The sequence below is a fragment of the Acyrthosiphon pisum genome, chromosome A1 (assembly GCF_005508785.2).
Source record: "Acyrthosiphon pisum isolate AL4f chromosome A1, pea_aphid_22Mar2018_4r6ur, whole genome shotgun sequence".
NCBI lineage: Eukaryota > Metazoa > Arthropoda > Insecta > Hemiptera > Aphididae > Acyrthosiphon > Acyrthosiphon pisum.
Window position 1 is genome coordinate 119,699,368 of NC_042494.1, and position 25,315 is coordinate 119,724,682.

Here is a 25,315-nt window from a genome sequence, read left to right on the forward strand (position 1 = left end):
CATGGTAGGTTAGGCAAAAATTTGTTTTCCTAAAGCAGAATATAATATTATGTAATTACTTATTAATAACTAATAATATAAATAGTATAATTATTTCTATAATAATATAATATCATAATAATCAACATTATATTCCTAGTAATATTGTGTTTGTAGTAAGTAATATAATGTTGTTGGTAGAATTTTGGTGGTTTTTCTCTTTTATATATTAATACAAAGTTATGTTATGGTGTGTAATACGTGGAAGTGCGGGGATGGTCACTGTGTTTGGATTAATTAATCTGTCAGTTTTGATTTGAAAGCTTTGGGCGAGGAGAAACACAAAACTTGCCTATGCACGCCTTCTTGTCATGAAAAACAAATGAACAGTCATAACTCATAAGCAAACAATACGGTGTTTACAAACAGTAACAAAAAAATATATATTTATATAATTAATAATAACAATAATAATAATAGTAATAATGATGATGATAATATAATAATAATAATAATGTGACGATAATAATAACAATAATAATGGATTATTAAGTTGTTAAATAATGTTATATCAACGTACACATTTTCGCAAACATTCACACTACCGTTGTTAATCGAAAAAAAATCAATGGGTAATCTATTAACAGTTAATTTATTATATTATAGTTACTATCATAGATATGAGTAATTTTCGAGCGCACTGCTCAACTATCTTACAACATCGAGTTTCTTGGTAAATTTATAGTCAAAACCACGCAGTATGTACAAGGTTACAATATATGTTTTCCAAGTTCGATTTATATTCATCGTGGGTATCTATTTACGGGGATTATCGAATTGCACTAGATCCGATCAATGACGATGTAACTAATTTAGAAATAAACCTAGATAAATAGGTATCTATATGTTTGTATTTTATTATTTCGAAATTGGAACTATATTGTATAGTATATAAATAAAAAATATAATATTGTATTGATTTTGAAAAAATTACAATAATATTAGATAATAAAAATACAAATGTATTATTCTCCTGACAGTCGACTGATATTTGTTAGTGACTGATTGAGTATAATGGTCAGATAACGACTGAAATTCGAACCTAACCTTTTTTTTTTTAATTGAGTGCAACTAGCACTCACCCCTGCAAAATGCTCATCTATAATAAACCGAGATAGTTTTTTCGCCTTGTTTATACGTCGTCAAGTATAGGCAAGGCGTAAATACGCGGCAAGCGCAGTTCGACAATAATATCATTATTGTTTTAATATTATTATATTTCGTGGTTTGTAACGTTTTGCACGTCCGATCACGGTCGTTGCGCTGCGGTGTATATGATAGGTGTTAAATTGAGTGGTCTAAAGATGTACTCGCGATCAGCCAGTGATAAATGATGGAGTTTATTCAACTGGCGGCTAACCGACCAATCGAAAGGGCACGTTAATAGTCAATGTCTATACACCGACAGTCGAGACGCCTTCGCAGTTGATTCATGACGTTCGAGCCGTTCGGTCTTCGCCGCGATAATATTCGCATAGGCACCCAACGTAACTTGTTTTACTATTTGTTTTTTTTTTTTTACAAATTATGATATTTCTTTAAAGACGTCTTTCTTAACATTGACATTAATTATCTCGTCATTACATTACTGATATACTTATGTTGTATAATATATTAATATGTACAGATGGACATAACCTGGACGTTTAATTGTAGGTACCTCTTAATTTTCCAGCCATAAGACATAAGAGTACGATATACCTTATTAATCATATTATAGTCATCTAATAGAAAAAAATAATTGATAAAATTTATTATACGCATTATATCATACGCAAATTACACAAATTTATTCGGTACTGCTGAAATGTTTGTATTTATTAAAAATCACCATCGACAGGAAAAGTTTCATCTTGCAACGTAAGTACTAAGAAATATTTAAAATAAACAAACAAAATACATTTATATCATATTTATATACATATATAGCCATATATTACACTTCTGGAAGTTTTAAAAAGAAATTACATCGAGTACAATTATGAAAACATATTGAGGTTCAAATTTACTTTCATATTTTAAAATATAGTCAAATACTATGGTTTCTGATTAAAATTAATAAATAATATCCTTTTATTGATTAATACAAATATTACATTGGTATTTGAAATCAACAAACTGTTTTGTAAACAATTATGTTTGAAATATAAATAATTTACTTTTGAGATGTCTTGTTAAAATATTTATTCAAATTCGTTTAAATACGTCATTTATTATTATTTTTTATTGTAGTTTAGTGTTTATCATGTAAATATAATTTAGTGTAAGGGTCACAACTCACAGACATGAACTGGGGGTTCGTTAGTTTAATTTTGTTTATTCTACCATCTAAATGAATATATTTTTTTGAATGATTTGGATGGAAAAGATTAAATTCAAAAAATGATTTTTACTTAAACGGTAGACTTAAGACTATATACAAAGATTTATTTTATATAGCATGGAAAATGTTAAATAATCTGTTTTGAAATTTGAAAACCCACACATTTATTCATCTATGGATTTGAATTATTTCGTATGAATTGACTATTTTACATTTTAGACAGTAATAGATACTTTAGAATAATATTTTAACTAACTTTAATGCTAATCTCTATTAATTGATTGACATTTAACACATATAATACAAGCATATTATTATTATCAGCGTTGATTAACGTTCATTGTTATTGTAAGTTCAAAGTTATTAATTATTATTAATTACGCACGGTTACAATATAATTATATGAAGGTATTTACATCACAAAAATATGAAATACAGAAGCCGCCTTTTCTAATATTTAAATATAACACTGCATTAAAGTAATTCCTAGTCCCTACATGTCCGATGAAATCGAAATCAATAATTATTATTAACGCTCGTCGCGTCATTTTACGAATTAAAAGTCATCATGAATACGATAATATAATATCCAGTAGGTAATAAAAATAAATTGTATAGCGTAGATTCGTGCCCGCAAAACGTAATGTCAAGAAATACAGAAATAAAAGGTCGGCGTGAGAGAATGACGTACAGGAATTTCTGAAATGACTATGATAATATTATAATATACATATTTATTATTATTATTGTAATCGTACGGACAATCAGCAATAAAACGGTAATAATTTAAAACGAAATCATTTGGTAGGTACCATATACCTGCACAACGATCGATTTACGCCGGTCATCTCGACAAGTGCACTGGCGCGCGACGCCGCTGTTGTACATATGATGAAGTATTTTGCGGGATCGTAACTCGAATAAAGTGCCTGTTGTCCGTTAGCGTTTCGATAATTCGACAACAGGTCTTGTTTCGACTATTGACTTGCCGTTTTCCACATATTATTATAGGAATTCGCTCGAACGTGTAATAATATTCGTGTACGAGGAATACCGCCATCGGAATGTCTGCACTGCCACCACTATGCTGATTTTACATGTTAATATAATATTATATTCGTATAATATTACTGCAATATTATGTTCCCTATTGCGCTGACACCCGATCAAATGTTGTGCGGTCACTTCGGTGCGTTAACGTTTTCCCTGTGTTATCTTCGCCGAGAAAAACATTTCTGTAGACGTCCACCGCGTGCTGTAGTTGGTGTAATATTTCGGCTGGGCATTCGTTCCGACAGTTCAACTATAATAACTACAGAGTGGGAACCGGGAATAGGGGCAAAAATAGACAGGTTTTTCTCAACGTTGAATGTGAGTAGGAAGGTCTAGATAAGCTCATTCGATCAGTCAGATAATGTAATTTCGTTGTCACTATGGCGCAGTGTAGTGTAGTTCACCCTGTGTCTGGGTACGACGCGTTTGTGAAAAACAATGAATCGGTAGTTAAGGTTTCAGACTTCACTTCAGCGTCGGACGTCGCGGTGCTGCTCTCAATGGGAAACAATTATGAGGTGGATAGTTTTCGAACGGGGACAGTTAATAAAAAAAACCAAATGGTCCCAAACGTACTGTAACAACTCCCGAGAATACGGATTCTTACCGTATGAATGCGCACTGCACCTTAACTACCGATTCATTGTTTTTCACAAACGCGTATCGTACGCGAAAATACGGTGAACGTTACTCCACTGCTCCATAGTGAAAACGAAACGTCACTATCTGACGGATCGTAGTTATTACGTCAATTGAACGCGTAAATTAATAGTTTTTAATCAAATCTACTTTTTATTGATGTATCTGTTACAGGCAAAGTAGAAAAACGGGAATTTTGCACAGTGCCCGGTCACTGTGCACAATCCCGTTTTTCGAGGGCAAAGTTGGAATAAGTTAACATTGTCCGGGCATTGTATACAGTGGTGCCCATTTAGATTTGGGCACTGTAGGTTAAATATCGAATATTTTAAAAATAAAATAAAACATTATTTTACTGCATTTTTTAATAATCATAAAAAAAAACTTGAAATAAACGCTTCAAATATTAGTTGCTATTTAATAGTTTTTAAATATATTATCCAGTATGGTACCTCCTACTGAAGAATTCATATTTTTATCTGAAAGTGGTTTGACATGAACAAGATGAATGTTATTTACTATTAAATTATAGTTATTTTAATAGTTTTAATTTAATTAAATATTAGTTATTGTTACGTATAAATACCGTTCGACATAGATGTGTGCAGTAATTAGTTGTCCACTCAAATCCGGGCGGGGTACACTTTGCCCGGGCAATCTCGTACAATGCCCGGCCAATGTATAAAAAAATGAAGTATTAAAATGGTCATTCTTACATTGCCCAAAATGTTCGGGCATTCTACACAGTGCCCGGCCATTGCATAACAATGCCCGGATTTCCTACTTTGCCCGTAACATAATATCTATAAAATATACCGTTTCTCTAGTGAAGTAAAGAAAACAAAATTAGACAAAATTGAATAATTTTACTTGTCACACTGAATGTTGAATTTAATTATTACGACTAGACTAAAGTTAAAAATAAACAAAAACGATCATTTTGCGCCTTGAATATTCTTATTAATAATTTTATTGGTTGCGCAATTCGTAATGTTTGCATATAATTGCGTATAATTTGCATATAAGATATAACAGATATCCCCGTCGTCGTAGCCCAAGCTTTTTTTCGTTTCCAAGATTTCGTGCAAACGAATGCTGCACATCATTTATATACAATTATAGTCAATAACAATATCATAGTATATTATTATAATATTATCGTCGTCGTTACAAATTCGTCGGCGCATACAGGCGATAATAATAATAGGTATATTATATTATCATTATTATAACCCGCGATAGCCGGTCCCCGAATAACTGTGCGTTTCGGACGAAATGTTTCGCCGGCGAGACGATGCCACCGATGTCTTTTGTACGGTATATACATAATTTATGATTAGGACGTTATATTATTATTAGACCGCACGCAACCAAACTCGCAACTACGCGACACTCTCGTTAATATCCTTGTGTTCCCTGACGGCAAAAACGTAATAATAACACCCATTATAACCATGATAATCGGCGAAATCGTCGTTTTTATTTCATGTACCTATTATAATATGATAATTGAGTAATAACATTATAACAACATAATCGACAGTGTAACTAAATAGTATTATAGTTGACCAAACAAGCAAATATTATAATGTTTATACTTGATTACTAATTATTATGATTAGGTACAAATGTACAATACACCGTATTGGCGTGGAATGCCAACCATATATACGCGTATATTAATATAATATTATGTAACAATATTTCAATACTGAAAATCTGCTTATGCGATATTATGATAGTATACATTTGCAATAATACATGCGAAAGACGAGATCGCACAATATGGTAGACAGGAATAACTTTTAGTTGATTAAAACGACCCCTATTGAGTTTTTTATGGAGAAAATAATTAGTGGATAGGTATATACTTGTACGCGTCTGTGAGACAATTTTAGAGAAATCATTATTATTATTTTAATTACTACAGTGCGGAGTGCAGACGTAGGTACTTTTGAGTTGGGAGTAATTGAGTTTTGAATTTGTCAAGATCTGTGTGCTTTTCATTAGTTTTAGACTCCTCTCCCATCTCGCCCCCTCCATTCCTAAACTAATAGATTTTTGATAAATATTCTATAGGTCTTATATAGGCGTCTAGAACTGCAGTTTGCAATTTTAATAGAAAAACATATTTAAACCTACAAATATATTATGTATATTTTTTAATTTAAAAATGACATTTTCTCAAAATGTGTTTCATTTTTCTTTATTTTGTTTCGTGGTTTATTTCTTTTAATAAAGCCAGCGCTAAAAAACGCGTATAAAAATACGTGAAAAATTGAATTTCTACTGGTACGGAAGGGAAATCGAATTGAAATATCCGTCTCTCGTACCGTTCCGGATGAAATATTACTAAACAATATTTTGATTTATGAATACGCATTTATAGGTATGTATATGTATCGAACGGAAAACGTGCAAGGAAACAATAATTAAACAGTCTCCGTGGACAGGCGGGTAAAATAAAAAACAAACAAAATTACGAAATAATAATAATTTAAAAATAAAAAACGGTCACTGCGTGCAGAAACGTGAGAACCGCCGGGAGTCGCAGCATTATTATTTTTATTTTTTATTATTTTTCTGTGTGCCACCTAGTATCTGTCGCGATATTTGCATACTATTTTGCAGTCGCCTCGATGATAATGCCATCGTTAACGGCGCTGCGAAATAGCCTGCAGCCACGTATCAGCAGTATTTGCGATTACAGTTAATAATAAATTCAGTTGTAGATAAATGTATTAAGAACGATATGCACAGGTCCTACACCTACCTACAAGGATAATAATATTAATCACATACTCGTACCAGTCATACCGCACCACATACACATCACACAGTCGACGACCCTGTCGCGCACACTTATATTATACGGCATACACTCGCAGGTTGTGACGTGTGTAAATATCACGGCTATATTATACATACGCGTCCCTTGACGCCTAAACAATTTATTAAATTTATTGAATTTTATTTACACGGGCTTTTCATTTAAAAAACATCCGGGTGTGCGAGAACGTATACATAACCTAAGTTCCTATGTATATGTAACACTGCAGACGCGCACCTGTACGCCTATACATAATATAATATTTTAATATTATGTGTCCCGCCATTCGGTCGTGTTTGTCTAGTAAATATTGTCCACGATTCGCTCGCTGGTTTTAATATTTATACATCATAAACGTCGAAGAAAATATAAACTCGGTGGCTGCTGTAGTAATACGCGTCCGCAACGGCGTCGAGGTGGAAAAAATAATGTATACATATATTACATATATACGTGTTGGTGGAGGGGTAGAACCACGGTGGAGGTGGTGGTGGTGTGAGTTTCATACGTCGTTCGGTTCCTTTCAGATGGTAAAATACCGAAATAAAATTCACGGCGTTCGAGAGTGGGGTGAAAAAAAATAAAAAGTACGTACGTTTCACGGTATAATATCTGCGATAGAAATATGCGGTGCAAAATGTTTCGTACGAAATATAAAATGATCTTAACCGCCTCTGCCGCAGGTATACAATATTATATATACGCGTATTATATATTATTATACATATAGGGTACAGCGACCCACAGCTGACGAGGGCGCGCCGCCGTTGTCGTCACACGAAAACCATCGGTTTTCGCCCCTGGAGAATACGGTGAAGAAAATTTAGTTTTCCGTTCACTCGGCGGCGGGACGGGTTCTCATAAAGGGTTCTGCGGGAAAAGCAGAAGCCTTTTTTTTGTTTTTGTTTTTGTTTTTATACTAAGCTCGAAAGACTATAATGTAATAATAAACCACTATCCTTTGGTGGAGACGGACGATGACGATGACGACGACGTGGAAATTCAACCAAAAGCGAAACGATACGCTTTTTTTCCCTTCGTTCTGGTTATTTATTTTTTTCTTTCGCTCACTCGCCCGCCGATATAATTCAGTGACCGATAGAGAAACCCCGGCTGTAGGTACGTAAAATAATATGATATGTACGTGCGCTCGCCGAAACGGGGAGTAGGTAATAGCTAAAAATCCAAAGGCCTTCCGTCGCGCTTTGCGCTACTAAAACTTCGACATTTGATAGTCAGTTTAATCTCGTATATATACGAACTCACTGCAGTCGCAGTCACCCCAGTCTCGGTTCGGGTTCACCGCTTTGCACTTATTCGGTTTCACACAACTTTGGATTCATTATTCAAATTGATCCCAACTTAAGATACGTGTGTATAGACAGCGCTTTTTGCATTTATTTAACATTTATCGGCGCTGGAAACTTTGTTTCGGGTTTTCTGCGACGCGACGGAAAGTGTGTATCGGTCGCGAGCGCAAATTACATTAAAATTCGCGTTCAAGCTGCAGTGCTCGTTCTACACCAGACTACGCTGTACAAATGAACACATTCGTGACCAATAAAATTAACTTTTATGCATTCTAGTGAATATTTTTCGTTTGCACTGAATCGAATAGTTAATAAATTCGTGGATATTCATTCACAAAATGTATTTGTATGCAAATAAAACACATGTTACTTATATCAAAACAAAACAAAGAAATATAGCTTTAAAAAAAAAAATGCTATTTTTAAATTTTAAATATACATTAAGAACATTATTTTAATAATTATGGTAAGACAGTGAAAACTATTGAAAAAAAATTAAAATTATATCAAAACTAATATTTATATAAGTATTATTAAGTATTAACAAAAGTTAACTGCGTAACTTTTTTCTTTTTAATTTGTGATTAAAAATATTATTGTACTCTAACAGTAATAATACTACTGATAAATATTGCTCAAATAATAGCATTGAATAATATTACAATATCCAATAATTTAATAACTTTATCATTTATTTTTATATCGCTTACTTAAAGATTATAGCGCATTTAAGCACAAAAATATAAGGTTCATAATTGCATGGACTATATAAAATAATAATATATACATTCAAAACTTGACAGTTAGTAAATATTTGTGTCTATAAACAAATTATATATAAATAAAAGTAAGAAAAATGAATATAAGAAAAACTAAAAATTTTAGTATTCAGAATAAATTTAATTTCATCATTTTTTTCTACTTAAAGACAAACAAATACTGATTATTATCCATGACACATAACAATTTAGTTACCATTAACACTAATTTACATAGTATATTACCATGGACAACTTACAATGCAACTTATACCACACTATAAATAACATTTTTAATTTAAAATGTTATGATCACTTATTGAGGTTCTCTTGAAAAGAATATTAGTTTGATTACTATCAATGTCTGTAATTTAAAAAGATATTACCTACATATTACTGAAATAGTTTTTTTTATAACGTTTTAAATGTATAAACGAATGAGTCATGAATCATTATTCCGAAATACATCTACTTTTAGAGAGAAACACTGCAGAGCATTCTACAGATAACAGTAAAATTATATATCTTGTACACAATCATGAAACGTATTGAACTAAAATGTATGGAGTTTCTTTATAAATGCAGTTGTTTAAAAATGGTTGGGTCGTAAAAATAGTACTAATAATTGAATATTTTTTTTATTTTGTTTCAGGACGATTACGCACAAGCTGCAATAAGGCCGTCCTTGTTGACATGGCGATGAGATGAGATCCAATGACTGGTGGCCGTTACTGTGGATATGCGTATTCCTCTGGTTCCATGCTCACTCCGTCGGTGGTCAATCACCGAAACAAATTATAATCACCACGTGTCCGAGTCAGCTATCTGACCAGTCATGTTCCTGTTACGACTTTGAAGACGGCATTTTTCTCGAATGTCCAGGAGCTACTGGAACGGGTGTGCGCAACGCACTGTCCTCGGTGACTGGAGGCTTGATTCAGTCACTAAGCATCTACGACCTGGAATCCACCGTATCTTCCTTGTCTACAGATCTATTTCCCCCGGACACCAAACTCAGACAGCTCCAAATATCCCACTCTAACCTGTCTGTAATTGCGGAAGATGGGTTGAACAACATTAGAACTTTAGAGTCTTTTTCAATGCTATCCGGTAAACTACGGGAAATACCACAAAAAGCGTTTACCGCCTTGACGCTGTTGAAAACAATTGATATTGAATCCAATGATATCGCTGAACTGGGTAGTTATGCGTTCTCTGGTTTACAGTTAATAAAAATCAACCTCAAGGGTAACTCAATACTTAAAATATCAGAGTACTCATTCGCCGGCCTGGAAAATAGTCTCACTGAGCTCGATCTGTCTGATAACAAGATAAAAACCTTTCCAACGTCCGCCGTCAGACGGTTAGAGCGCCTCATGTCCTTGAGAATCGCATGGAACGAAATAGCATCTATTCATGACGACCGTTATTCATTCATGAAAAGTCTGGTACAGCTAGACTTGAGCTTCAACAATTTTGAATCTGTTCCTGAAGATGCATTCCGATTATTTCCTAAGCTCAAGATGTTGTCTCTTTACTACAATTCGGTTGAAAGCATACACAAACGAGGTTTTAGCACGCTGATTGAACTCGAAAGTATCGACATTAGTCGCAACAAAATAGTGTTCATGGATTGTAGCACGTTCAAATACAATATTCACTTACGGACAATAGACTTAAGCCATAATCATATTCATTACATTAGCGGATTGTTTGCTAATCTTCCCGAGCTCAGAGAACTATTTCTTTCCGAAAACAATATACTGGAGATTTCGGGTGACTCGTTTTCCAATTCTCCAAAGTTATCGGTTGTATACATTCAACAAAACGCTATAAGAAGCATCGAATCTGGCGCTTTTTCAAGTTCACCTGATCTAATGCAAATTTATTTAAGTGACAATTATATAGAAACCGTAGATGCAAATGTATTTTTTTATTGTAACAAACTCACATCATTGAGCTTGGACAACAATCACATTTCCAACATCGAAAACGGTGCATTCCGGAACAATAGTCGACTCAAAGAACTCAGATTACAAAATAACAAACTATCGAAAATATTACGAACACAGTTTGAGACGTTACCTGAATTATTGGAATTACATTTGCAAAACAACGCGATAAAGGAAGTTGAATCTGGTGCATTCAAAACTCTCAAAAGTTTACAACACATTAATCTCCAAAGCAACGTTCTCACTCATTTAGGTGACGTATTCCTACATGACGCTCCATCATTAGTGTCTATACAAATTGATTCCAACGTGTTGGCTAGTTTAAACAACAAGTCACTTCAAGGTCAATCCAATCTAAAAGTTATGTGGCTTAGCCACAACAAACTAACCAAACTTGATAAATCCCTGTTTGCTGACTTGTATCAAGTACAAAGAATTTACTTGAACAATAATTCCATTGAGCACATCGAACTGGGCACATTCGAGTCGATGCAAGCATTAGTGTTTCTAGATCTTAGTTTCAATCAGTTGCGAGAAATTACTTCTAAAACGTTCGCAGAGCTCAGGGGTCTGAATGAACTGCATCTCACGGATAATCGTATATCACGAATAGATGCAAATTCGTTCGCGGCGCTGAAAAAATTAACGGGTCTTAACTTATCCAACAACCCACTTACGAAATTGCATAAGTACATGTTTCAAAAAGATTTACCCATTCAAAATTTATATCTTAACAATTGCTCTTTAAGAAACATTGAAAACGGAACATTTTCAAATTTAAACGTTCTTAACGAACTTTACCTGACACACAACTACTTATTTGCTGATGCGTTACTTCAAGTAGACGTGCCTACGTTGACTATCTTAGATGTATCTTACAACAATTTAGATGGCCTTAATTCAACTGTCTTAAAGTACCTACCAAACGTAAAGAATGTGTATTTAGACCATTGTAACATAGGTGAAATTTTAGCCACGACATTCAAATTCAACCTCGAACTATCTTCGATGTCTTTGTCGGACAACAAACTGACAGCACTACCTGCAGATTTGTTTAAAAGACAGACAAGCTTAAAAATTCTCATTTTGGACGGGAACGATTTCAACACCATGCCCTACGCTACATTGGCGAACTGCGAGAACTTGCAAAAACTCTCGGTGGCCAGAAATATGTTAACTGAATTAGATATGACAAAACTAACTAGTATGAAAAACCTTCAAAGCCTCTCGATCTCTGAAAATCGAGTTCAAATACTCGCCGGATTTCCATCTTCGCTCTTCACACTTTTGACCGATTTGAACTTGGCAAACAACATACTGTCGTCATTGCCACTCAATTTTTTCCAGTCACTAGAACGTCTAGATATGTCCAATAATCATTTCAGGAAAGTTCCTCCATTGCTCAAGAGCCTTCAATTCTTGAATCTCACTCACAACCCACTGGGCCAAATACGTGAAACAACAAAACCCATGACAATCGAGCACATCGATTTAAAAGAACTCCACGTGTGTGGAACGAATTTATCGGTTCTGGCGAGTAACGATTTTTTGTCTTTCACAAATCTTCACCGTTTATTCATGTCTGATAATAAAATATCCAAAATATCACCCGGCACGTTCAGCGTTCTCGAAGAACTCCACACGCTCGACTTGAGTAATAATCGCATGGAATTTCTGCCCCAAGAAAGACTACAAGGACTATCACATTTGCGATTGTTGAATTTGTCACGGAATTCAATTAAAGAAATCGAAGACCTTTCTTCAGACTTGATATCGTTGCAGGTGCTTGATATTTCATACAATCAACTAGAAAAAATCAGCAAAGGATTATTCCGAAACTTAGAAAGCTTGGCTGAACTATATTTATACGGAAATTCGCTATCATTTGTATCTCCAGACGCTTTTCGGTCACTAAAAAAACTCAAGACATTAGATTTAGGTAAAAATAATTTCAAAAATTTGCCCATAAACGCTCTTAGGCCTTTGGAAACACAAATAAAAAGTTTGCGTACAGAAGGTAAATAAAAATAGATCGTGTACATAATTTTTATACTTGTAAAGATGTACTATTAAATTGTTGATCCATTGAACTTTTATTTTTCAGAAAATCCAATAAACTGTGACTGCGACCAACAAGAGCTATGGGAATGGATAAGAGACCACCAAAAATTGACATCTGATCTAACCACGAAAGGCTTGATCTGTCAACATCCTTTGGAACTCAGAGGCCGGAAGTTCATGGATCTTGAACCTCCTGCATTTTGTGCCATGCCCGTCGTACTCAAGCTCGCCATTCAAGACATTCAACCATACTCGATATTTGTGTCGTGGAAAGGTCGAAATCACACAGGCCTACACGGTTACAGAGTAGCGTATTATCCGATCGAAGATCCAGATTATCCAGCAGCGGCCATTTCATCAGTCGCGGTAACGCCAAATGTAAGTCCTAAATCGCTTATTGTCGTCATTGATTATAAAGGCGGTTACTATGTACAATTCTACAATATTACATTGTTTGTTTTTTTTTGACAGATCATGAACAAATTTCTTGATAAAAATACTCAGACTACCCTCTTGGACAACCTGAAACCCGAGACCCGGTACTTGGTATGTGTGTTGGGCCTTGGCAATTGGATACCTCTGAACAGTTCGCACCATCTACAGGATGGATCTCAAAGTAGTCGTTGCACCGAAGTGAAGACGCTGGAAGGCGACATGGCATTTTACTCCGACGAACATCACAAGAGCTCAATACTCACGAGGCGGTTAGGTCTGATCATCGGCAGTTGTTTGGGTTGTGTCGTGTTTATTGTGTTGGTGTCCGTGCTTGGGTATCTGAAAATAAAAAAACAAAGAGAAGACACGAAAAGGGAACAGCCACTTCCACCCGAGTATCTGTCGTACAGGCATTTTTCTTTGCATACCACCGACCCAATTGTCGCGGGTCCCGCTTTGAGTCAAATTGGTCCGATTACTAGTGTACATTAAATGACGTATTGTGTTGTTGATGATACTAACTATTTATTATTATTACTATTATTATTAATATTATAATTATTACTAAGTGATACCGTAATATCATGTTGGATCCTATAGTTAATTGTTAACAAGAAAATACCTATAACATGATGTACCTTGATATTATTAACACAAAAACATAAAAATTACTTAAAATGTTAAACTGTTAAGTGTTTGTATATATATATTTTTTTTTCAAACATGTACAAAACTTACAACTCAATAGTTTTTGAAACTGAAATGTTTTTGTAGAAAAGATAAATTATTTTGTTCCAGTCCATAAACAGGCCCCGTTATTACAAAATACAAATATATCGCATTAATAGTTACCTAAGTTTCAAATTAGTAATGGTATACGAAATTTAAAATACACGCGTATACGCAATTTATAGGTAGGTACTATACATGTTTATATGTGATACAAGTTTAATAACAACCGCAAACGAGCTGCTGTTAAAAGTGAAGGTTCGACCGATTTCGTTTTCTTTTTTGTAAAAACTATTGTTTTTATTTTATCTACATACGTTTTTACACAAAACTCACTGATGTTGTTGGTAGGTATCGAAATTGTATTCGTACTCCCGTGTGTGTACTGAATATACTGTTATAAACCATTTTCGATTTCGCAATAGCAACTCGCGTTCGAAAATGTTTCTGTTTGCGATAAATCTATTATACGGCAGTCGACTGTTTATTAATTAAAACCGTTTTCAAGAGCAGCGGGAGTGGAGGCGATATAGCACACATATTATTACTATTATACAAACAGAGATAAGAAACTTTTACATCCCATGGCCTCCTAACCACCCACCCACCAACCTTTCCAAGCTTCACGTGCCCAAACTCTAATAAATGATAGCGATCGCTAATCTGTTACATTACATTTACAACAAAAATATATGCCTGGCATAATCAATGCTTAGCTTCGTATGGTTTGATCACTAAAAACGTAACATGGATTAGTTATTTCCATCTATCAGCTACCGAATTCTGCCTGGCGTCCGAATGTGTATAATATAGTTAATCGACCATCGATTGATCTGCTTAAACTCAAATTTTATTTCACCAAAATCAACTTGATTTTCCAATAATTATGGGTAATCCAATAGCTGTAACCAGGTTCAATGTATTATAATTAAATTAATAAACTAATGAAAGGTTTAACATTTTTTTTTTTAAACTTTAGATTGTTTGATTAATTTAAATTGTCAACAAATTGAAAATTGGATATGTACAGGCCCAAAATGATTGACGACAAAGCAACAGTAAATCAAAATAAACAATAATATTTTCCGTTAAAACCCAACCTATTTGTTGTCGTGTGCTCAAAACTCGTGGTTTTTGCAAATCATATTTTTTTTAAAACAGGTAGTTAATATAATATTATAAAATATTGTATACCAACGTCTATCGCGAATCGCCTATACTCGTTAACCACTGCAATCAATATTCAACGTTGTCGATCCTTGTCGTAGAATCGGATTAGAGAAATGTATAAATCCTAAGCACGTAGTTTTCAATTTTCAATTTTTATTTATACTAATTAATTTTGTAAGAGAAAAAAAACGAGCATTAGCCACCTCAAAACGATATTTATTGTTCTGTTTCAGCACTATTTTCGTATTAAATTGTTCATATAAAACCGAGCTCAGGTAATTCTTTAAATCGTTATGTTTCGTTTCCAAAATATATATATTTTTTTTAAATAACAAGAACACGTGCTTATGGCTTTTTTGTCATGTGCAAAAACCATTTCAAATGTCAATGTATTACGTCATTGCAATCGAGTTTACAAAAAATGTGAATTTAAAAACGCGAAATTCTCCAAAATTAACCCCGTTGTTGTACATAATACTTATTAGTATCGTATTATAGCACGCAAAGTGGTTTGTTGTCCCGAAAACCGTTTAACGACTTAATTGCATCACTGCCCGATTTACGTAAGCCGACGACTTTCACCTACCGTACGACGTTTTATTGTTGTTTTTGGTTTTCATGTAGTCTTACAATCACGAAGAGACGCATTGTGTGTATATTTTGAAAAAATTAGCTTAAATACGATTAAAAATAATATTATTATAGATGCCTAGAAACCGCGTTTATACCTCCGCCCTATATAATATTACGATGATAATTATATATCGTATTTTTAATAATTAATATTAATATTATAATGATGTGTAAAAAGGCCACGAGACCATAATATTATGTTTATATTATATAATTACCGAAAAGCGATTGAAACCTAATCGTGAAATTTGTACGTTTTGTTTGTCGATTAAAATATTATTGTGTTATGTATTGTTAACAGATAAACTACTAGGTTAAACTCATATAACCTATATACCTAAACCTGTTTACAATGTTAAATTTTATGTTATACATACTTACCTATTATTGTTTTCAGTTTTTAATTAAATTTTTTTTTTTTTTTGCAAACGTGATTTATAATAATATTATTTGTATTGAGAATAAATCGTTTTTTTTTTTTATTGTTATTATTATCATTATTCCACTATATAGGTACGTAAAAATAGTTAAATAGTTGTCCCGAACCTTATACCGCAGAACTGTAGTAACTGAATGATTATAATTAGTACTGTGAGTTTGGTGCGTTAAAATATTTTATAAATTCATCGGAATTCCAAAAACTTCAGTATAATATGCACTATAAGAATCGTAATTTAAAAAATATAAAAATCTATCAAGTGTAAAATATTTTAAATTAGAGATGCTATTAATAAATAATTAAGTGCGAAGGGCGTACGGAACGTATAAGATATTCAAAAGATAAAAATTAAAAAGTAATTCATAAAATGTGAGTGAAAACTTTTAAATTATGTAAAATACTAAAAATATAGAAAAAAATGTAATAAAATATGACCTAAAAGACGTAAGTACATAAACTATCGAAAAACGATAAATAAATGTTTTAAGATTGAATTCGTTAGTGACTAATTCAAAATCTATATTAAGAAAGTTATAGAAATTGGGAATTTTTCTACACATACACAGTCCTAATTATTATAATACTTAAATGTTTAACGTGATCGTGCGGGGCAGCGACCGTGCGCGGCCAAATTGATTCAAACGGGCGGTCGCGAGGCTATGAAAATTATACTTTTCTAAGTACGGCGAGAGAAAAAGGTGAAAAAGCCAAAAGAAATTTCCGATGACATACATTTCCGTGCGCTCGTAGGTTTTCTGTTCGTGTTTACGTCCGCCTCCGCCGCCTGCAGATACGATCAAAAGTTTTTACGAGTTGCGATGGTGTGGCAGCGGTGATTTCAATTTGTGACGCGCGTGCTACACACACACGGTATGTATATACGCATATATATATATATATATGTTTATGTGTATGCTGTATGGGTTATACCTACTGCGCAAATTGTTTTTTCGTCATATTTTTTTTCTACTCCTGTCCCCGAAATAGACCCAAACTCCGCTGTATACGTGCATAATGCATATTATTATTATTATAATACTGGTGTACGCTTATATAATACAATACGCCCCCGCGAGCCGCACGTGTGTCTGAATAATCATAATAATAATAATAACAACAACAATATTATGTACCACGACCGCGGCGTGAGCGACTCACGAACGAACGCGCGCGCGTAATCGCCATCGGCCGATTATAATAATATTATACAACCGAACGTGAGTGAAATTAATTATCGCGAGCCACAGGAAAGTGGAAAAAAAACAAAAACGCAAAATGCGCAAAAAAAAAAGTAGGGTCGGTCAAATTCCGGAGAAGTGTGGGTTTGCGGGTCGGTATCGTTTCGGTCTCGCCCGCCACCCCATCCAACCCGGTGAAATATAATATTCGGACGCACACGCACCTCCCGTTCAGTATTATAGGTACAATAATCTATATATATCAGTGGCGTATAGATAGAGTGGCCCGGTTCCCCCAAATACAAAATGTAAATTAAACGACGAATTATTTATATATTTTACTTTTCATATTATTTTTTTTTTCATTTTTTTTTTATTCTCACAATAATTTATGTCAAACGACTCAATCACTATTTGTATCATACTTTTTTATAAATATGTTTATTGTGTTCCTCGACACGTTTTGATACTTAGGTTTGGTACGATTGTCGATTTAATTGACTTCACATTATAATTAAATGGTGGATTATATTTGTTTATCGTTAAATTATAGGGGTCCAAAGAGATTTTACGCCACTAAAATACTGAATATGATGGGCAGATTTGGTTGTGTTCTTCTGAACTACTCGGTGACGCCGTCAATCCGATTTTAAATTACTATATACTATTATTTTCGCGACATTTTCACTAAGAGTGTTACTTCGAGCGCCGGTCTAATGTGTCGAGTTAATGTTTTGTGACTGTACAATACCTTATTATTCATTTTAATTCGGGAGAATGCGTTTCGTATAAATTCGGTACATGTGTCGCTTTTTCGTTGTAATATTTCATTTAAAACTGTTCGTAAAGTTTAAAGGAGTAAAAAAAGGACGGCAATTGAACGACATATAGGTAAACAGATTTCATATCACGAAATTAATTAGTTACAAATTTGTATGACAAAAAATGATTATTTTTTTTCGTTAATCGCTACTAGGCTAATATACATTGGTCGTAGGACTTTCAAGTCTCAACCGTACATATGCACCCGGTCAAACATCATACGATATAATATTATCGTTCCACTAGATTTAAACAGGTCTCTTTAAATGCAAAACGAATCCGTCTTTAGATTTTTTAAATTCTAAAGCCCCACGAGTGCATTATTGGTTATTGGTCTTACAATAACGGTTTCTTTTTTCTCTTCTGCATGTGCGATTACCATAATAATACACATCTATTCGGTCAAACAACACCCAATGGCCATCGGGTAAGTTAGTACCGTAGAGCGTCTACACTACGCATATAATATAATATACGTTCATCGGAAACGTTTAACACACCGTACCTTTGAACTTTCAAGTGTAGCAGTTTTTCGATTTCCTCAAACGAAACTAAAACCTACACGATCGTGAAAATTTTAGAAGAAATCTGAGAGCGTGCAGCGGTTATTGAGCTCCGCTCCGAATAGTTTTTCGATTTATCATTACTTTCGTATCTACAACAACAATAATACACCATACTTTCAGACTCCGCGAGTATAGAAGTGTGGAGCGAGGCTATTTATAACATGATATTATAAAATATGTATTGTCCAACGGCCGGAACTAGCAGCATAGTGTCCTGTCCGGTAAATTAATTTCGTTTTTGCCGTCTCGACGATCCACTCGCATTATCATATTGTCCACCGTAAAAATATGATGATATAATATTAACATTATAGATTATAATACACCACGATTTTTTCACAAAATGGTCGTCCCGGTCACATAGCCATTATATAAAAACACGTGTGTATATTAGGGTGCTATTTATAAGCATTTGTCTGCGAAAATCTTCTTGCAGATAACAAGACTGACAAACACACTTACAAATAGAAAATAATATAACAGGTAAAAAAAAATACTGTGTACAAATATGTGTTTAAAGTATATAATATTTTTCACAGACTACACGCATATATGTGCATTTACGAAATAACGTTATATAACTTGTTTAGTTTTAAAATATTAATTATTATAACTTCGCTTTAAAATATTACCCTTGATACGCGCTATCATGCGAACACTCATTAATTATTATATCATCGTAATAATATAATGCACTACAATGAATGTCTTTGTAGATTTATGCATTGTTTTTCAAATTATCAGTATATTAGAGAATATTACAATTTACATTGTATATACACCTAAAAATGTTAAGAAAATAGCCCTTATATCCGAACCAATTTATGGAATATATAATATTATGTATAAGTATTCATTATTATTTTTTTAGATGTAGGTATACCATATTTTATGGTAAAGTACTTGTTTATATAATGTTAATTATTTATTAATATTAAGTTTCAATATAATATCAAAAAGTTAATGATACTTCAATTTGGCAATAATGTTTTTGATAATAATTGTATTGTTTTTAACAAAAATAAAAGTAATAATAATAATGTATGATATTATAAAATACTGACTCTGTCACTTTTAAAATTGTATATAAATTATCATTGGTGAAGGAGAGATGTCCAACGCGTTGAATAATTGCATCACATTATAACTTATTATAGGTAACAAGTTGTATGGTGTATTAAAATTGCATATACAAAGCGCCGTCTTATAAAAATATTAATTTACGCATTTTTAGAAATTCACAATGAACAATCTATTAATGTAACGTATCTTTGTGATAGTGTGAAAAATGTTACCATGTACATAATATTATAATGCTCGGATAAACTATCAATGAAAAACTTATGTCTCGATTAGTATTTTTTTAATACAATATAATATTGTAATATTCTATAGGTATAACCTAGGTTATCTTTTGGAAATAATCAAAAACTGTGGTTGATTAAATTTGTATTTTAGTTTTTCTCTATTTTCTAAAAACTATTGGGAAATTTTAAGATTGCATCTTCTCTCTACCATTTATGTTCAATTTAAAATGTATAGAGAGATTTTCTTGAAACTTTTGGAGCGGTACATTTCCTGAAAAAGTGAACATGAACAAAGATAAAAACAATACAAATAAAACATATAATATTTCATTTTAAAACCAATACATTCCTCACTGAGCTCAAAATCTAAAACAATTCATTTTTCTTTTGAGAATCTAAATCTGGTTACTCGACAAAAATGACGTAGATATAAAAAAAGAACAAACACACACTATTAGTCCGGAAGTGATGATTAATTATATATAATTTATTGTTATATAATATATTATTCTCCCTATTCTACGACAACATTTTTACAATTACTCCAGCTAACGAGAATATACTTCTATTTTTTATTACCCAATTAATAATTTTTGGCTAAAATTAGTGATAAAAAAAATACGCCCGTTAGAACCATTAGATCATTATATCCGTTAAATCATGTACTCTGTTTCCGATTATTACGGTTAATAATTAGGTACTAGGTGAACTTTATAATCTTAAAATAATTTTTAAAAGAAAAATTACTTGAAAACATTAAAAATTACTTTTAAAGTATATAAAAATAACTAGAAATTCCTTCTTTTTTAAAATTAATTAAAGCTTGAATTCCTAGGTTTTGATGAAAATATATGATATCGATATGAGCTGATAATGAAAAACATATTTGTACTAACCAGTATACAGGCTACACAATGGTTTTGTAAACAAATAAAAATTAGTAATGAATTGTTATAATATGAATTGTTATACCTATCTATTAAACCAATTTTATTGTATTGGGCAATGAATTTTAATTAAATCTTTTACTTAACTTTAGTATTTGAGGGTTTTACAAGAGCAACTACTTTCCTTAAACTAAACATATTATTATTACAATATTATAATAATAATTAATAGGATATAAAAATTAGAAAACGTCTAGAAAAAATCACACTCTAATCATGACTATATTAATATATTAAACTATCATAGGCCATAATAATATTATTTTCAATGATAATTTGTATCATTATCTATTATATTTTATTATTTTAATAACTAAACACATTTTAGCAGTAATCACTAATCATGGATTTAGATATCTTCAACCGTATCCAAAAGCAGTAATATTGGTATTATTATTTTAAACAGCTGAATTATCTTTAACAGTGATCAACATTATTCTGTGCATAGAAATTTAAGTCAAACTTAACTCCTCGTACACCACAAAGAGTTCGGTGTCAAAAGATATATGTATCTATTCGTAACAATACTCTTGTAGCACATAAAAATTGAAATAATACATTCGATAATACGAATTTGACTTATATCTTTTGACACTATATACGTAGTTTTTTTTTTCTGCATTTTTTGATGTAAATAACTCATTTTACTCAAAATGTTGACTTAACCCCTTTTTCACGCGCAACCGCGATATATTATATAAGCTGGTTGGCGTTAATCTTATAATAAATAAATAACTGAGAGATCGGGAAAATTTACATGTTATTTACTATTTTTAATCTATAATAATAACATAATACGTTAAATTCAGCTAAATACAATAATAATGCAAAATAATACCTAAACAAGTAAAAAAACGTATAAACTGCAATACAATTACTTTTAGGAAGACTGGATTTCCAACATTTTCGAAAATTTGAAGAAAAAACAAGCATTGAATTTTGCGTGACATTTATCAAATCTCAAGACCAGCATTGTAAAAAATCATTAAAAAAAGTAGAAATTTCCGAAACTCCGGAATCTGGTTACTACACAACTATAGTCCGTGGTGAATACACGACTTAGGTACATACATTACGTATTAACTTGTATTTATTCGTATAACTTTGTGAAATAAATTTTCTTTATTACAGCTAGTACATGGTCCACTCGACCATCATAAAGTTGGCCAACAGTGGCCAACAATTCTAGAGCAATATGTCTAGCATAAACAACGTGTGCTAACAAACACTTTTGCTACTAGAGTAAACTTGGAAACAGACATTTTTAAATTTACCCCTGTTGAAAATAAAGTTCAAACAAATTGAAATTGATCCAACAATGTCCAACAGTTTATCAAAAAAATGTTTGGATGGATGCCTGCTAATGTTGTGCTGTTAAGATTACGGGATTATTTTAAAACGCCATGGGCAATTTAATAAATCAAATAATAAAAATAGATCATAGCTTTTACATAGCTTAAAAATTAGTCATTGGTTACCAAACTTGTTTTGGTGGAAACTTCCGTAGTTTTTTTTTTTTTTTATTGTAAAAGGACTGGTGGAACTGGGCAATATTATTTTTGCAGAAACGGGTATACCCGAACGCTGGATATGCGTACAGCGTAGATATTATTATGTTTTGTGAAATCCGTACATATGAAAATAAAAGCATACGCCTTAAAGATTACGTTAATATTTTACTCTCTTGCGTATACTATAATATATTGTGTAATTAACGTAGTTAATAACAGTCGAGTAGGTAATTCATATTATGGATTAGGTTGGCCACTCGAAATAACCAAAAGTCGTTATAATATAATATATAATATACGTCAATTTCGTTGGACGGAATTTAATTATTAATTTAATTTAAAGCTAGAAAAAAATAGTCTGTCAGCATTTACAATTTGATTGTAAAACATTATACTCATTATAGAATTATACGCTTTGTCGTCTGTGACAAATATTCTCAGTTCATCTCTCTGTGTAAAAGTACCATTCTCATTTCTTCTTATTTTTCATTTACGGTGGTGAAATGTGACGTCATAATATCATAAAATAGTTATAAATGTATATGGGAGTATATCTATACAATTGTACGTAGTCGTAATAATATAGTAAACGCGTAAAGTCTAAAGATAGTCATTGATCTGCCGACGACTATAATATAAACAATATTGCAATACGTATTTAAATCGTTAACATTAATGCCGTTTGGTTTTGATTTTCTCCACAGAGTAATTGTTTTCCTCAGATTAAACCCAGAAGACGTTCCGGGTCTAATATATAATATGGTGCACGGGCACCTGTATAATCGAAGCTGTATACCGCGAATATATGAATATTTATATTTTATTCATACGGCTGAATTTATCTACTTGCATTTAATCGTTCTTTGAAAGAAACATTTCGTGTACTTAACAACTGATGGTGAAAAATAAATTACGAAATGAGAGTACCCCGTAATTGTACGGTAAAAAATACGATCGATTTTGGACTGCGGAAAATGGACTTTGTTTATTTCTAAGAAGACGCTAATTTTTATATTATGAAGATTTTTTTTTATATGAATCAAATCTTTTCGATGATTTCTGGTAAAATAACAAAACAATTCTCTGCAAATTATCGATTTTTAACCATATTTTGTTTTTATGTTTACTTTTTACATTGTCTGCTTCGTTTGAGAAATCCAACAATTTCGCCTTTCTTATAGCAGTCAGCAGTTACATAGTTTCACGGGTCGCTGCCTTAAAGGTTCCTGGCCCAGAACACGGTTACGACTCATGTCCTTCAACTCGATTTGCTTGACGATAGTCCAAATAAATTTGGAAATAGGTTCATATCGAATTGTTCATTTGAGGGATGCTCAAGGGTGTTGATATGCTCCAAGAATGATTGAACATCTGAGCATCCTAATTTCTAGGAATATCAGATTTCAAGGTTCTTTTTATCCCCCAGATATTATACTAACTTTTCCACGAATGTAATGCTATCAAAACTTACACATATTCTATTTTTGATATTTTGTATTTATTAATTTTATTTTATTTTATTTAATTTTTTATTCTTAATAAGATACAGGCCGGAACCCAAGAATCTTCTATTTTTTTTTATTGTTTGAATGTTAATAAAATTACCTATTACCTCTATTTCACTCATTTTTTATTATACTTTTTTACAAAGGTAACATACATTTATAAAAAATCGAATGATGTTTATTCTATTCACTAAATTAAATGAATAAATGCGTACATACATCGATCTTGGATACAAATCGACTCTAACGAGCTTATGTTGTCCTATTTAGATCCCTGAAAAAAAAACACTGTCAGATGTATACTGTAAAATAATACCCTCCTAAAATATAAAACAATCATAACATTTTTAAATATTATCATGTATATTATATGTATGTATTTTGTGGTTTGATGGTCAGATTGTAATCGGAGCAGAATTTATGAAAATCACATCTCTATTTGGAAACCCATCGAAATTGTAATTATTATTGTATTTACGCACACGAACATAAATACTTACGTGTACGTGTGTTTCGTTTAATCGGAACGATTAAGCTTTTAATTCCATATTGAATGTATTATTATTATCGGTATATTAATAAAACGCGCAGTGGAATGAAATAAATTAGATTTTTTTAATGCATATCCGGCAATCGGGTGACGGTTACTCGTGTAAACAAGTACAATAATGTAGGGTGTAAATTAATTTTCACTCGAAAAACGGTTTGTATAATAATATTATGTGCCGCGGAACACTGTTCTTTTGTGGTCCAACTCATTTAAAATTGTTCTCATAAATTATTCGTCGTGGTTAAAAATCCTGCTATTAAAATGATAAAAAAATATTTGAAGGAACACAATAATGATAATATAATAGTGTGTGTGCATAAAATAATAAGATACAAATGGATACACATATATTATTTTATAAAAACGAAAAAAAGGCATAATATTTACTATTTAGGGTGGTGACTCTCGACAAGAGGGGCGTTCTTTTTCGAGGATGTCGTGAGATTAATATACATGCATGAACGTCATGTACATATTATTTATACACATAATCATCCAAACGTTGGGTTACAAAATGTTTATGACCCTGTATAATCCAGTGGACCGATTTTTTTTAAG

The 25,315-nt window shown here is 32.3% G+C and overlaps 1 protein-coding gene across 4 annotated transcripts in view; it reads left to right on the forward strand.

The window, feature by feature from the left end:
- LOC100168639 (protein artichoke) overlaps window positions 1–14,256 on the forward strand; it is a 234,835-nt gene extending 220,579 nt beyond the window's left edge. For 3 of the 4 annotated variants that reach the window (XM_029488154.1, XM_029488155.1, XM_029488156.1), the window contains 3 exons: window positions 9,605–12,921; window positions 13,009–13,343; window positions 13,437–14,256. In XM_029488154.1, the coding sequence (XP_029344014.1) occupies window positions 9,657–12,921; window positions 13,009–13,343; window positions 13,437–13,892 (4,056 nt within the window). In that variant the 5' untranslated portion in view covers window positions 9,605–9,656 and the 3' untranslated portion in view covers window positions 13,893–14,256. Of the gene's footprint in view, window positions 1–1,016; window positions 1,900–9,604; window positions 12,922–13,008; window positions 13,344–13,436 lie in introns of those variants that run through there. The other variant, XM_001948665.5, reaches the window with a different exon arrangement.
- The last annotated feature ends 11,059 nt before the right edge of the window (window positions 14,257–25,315 follow it).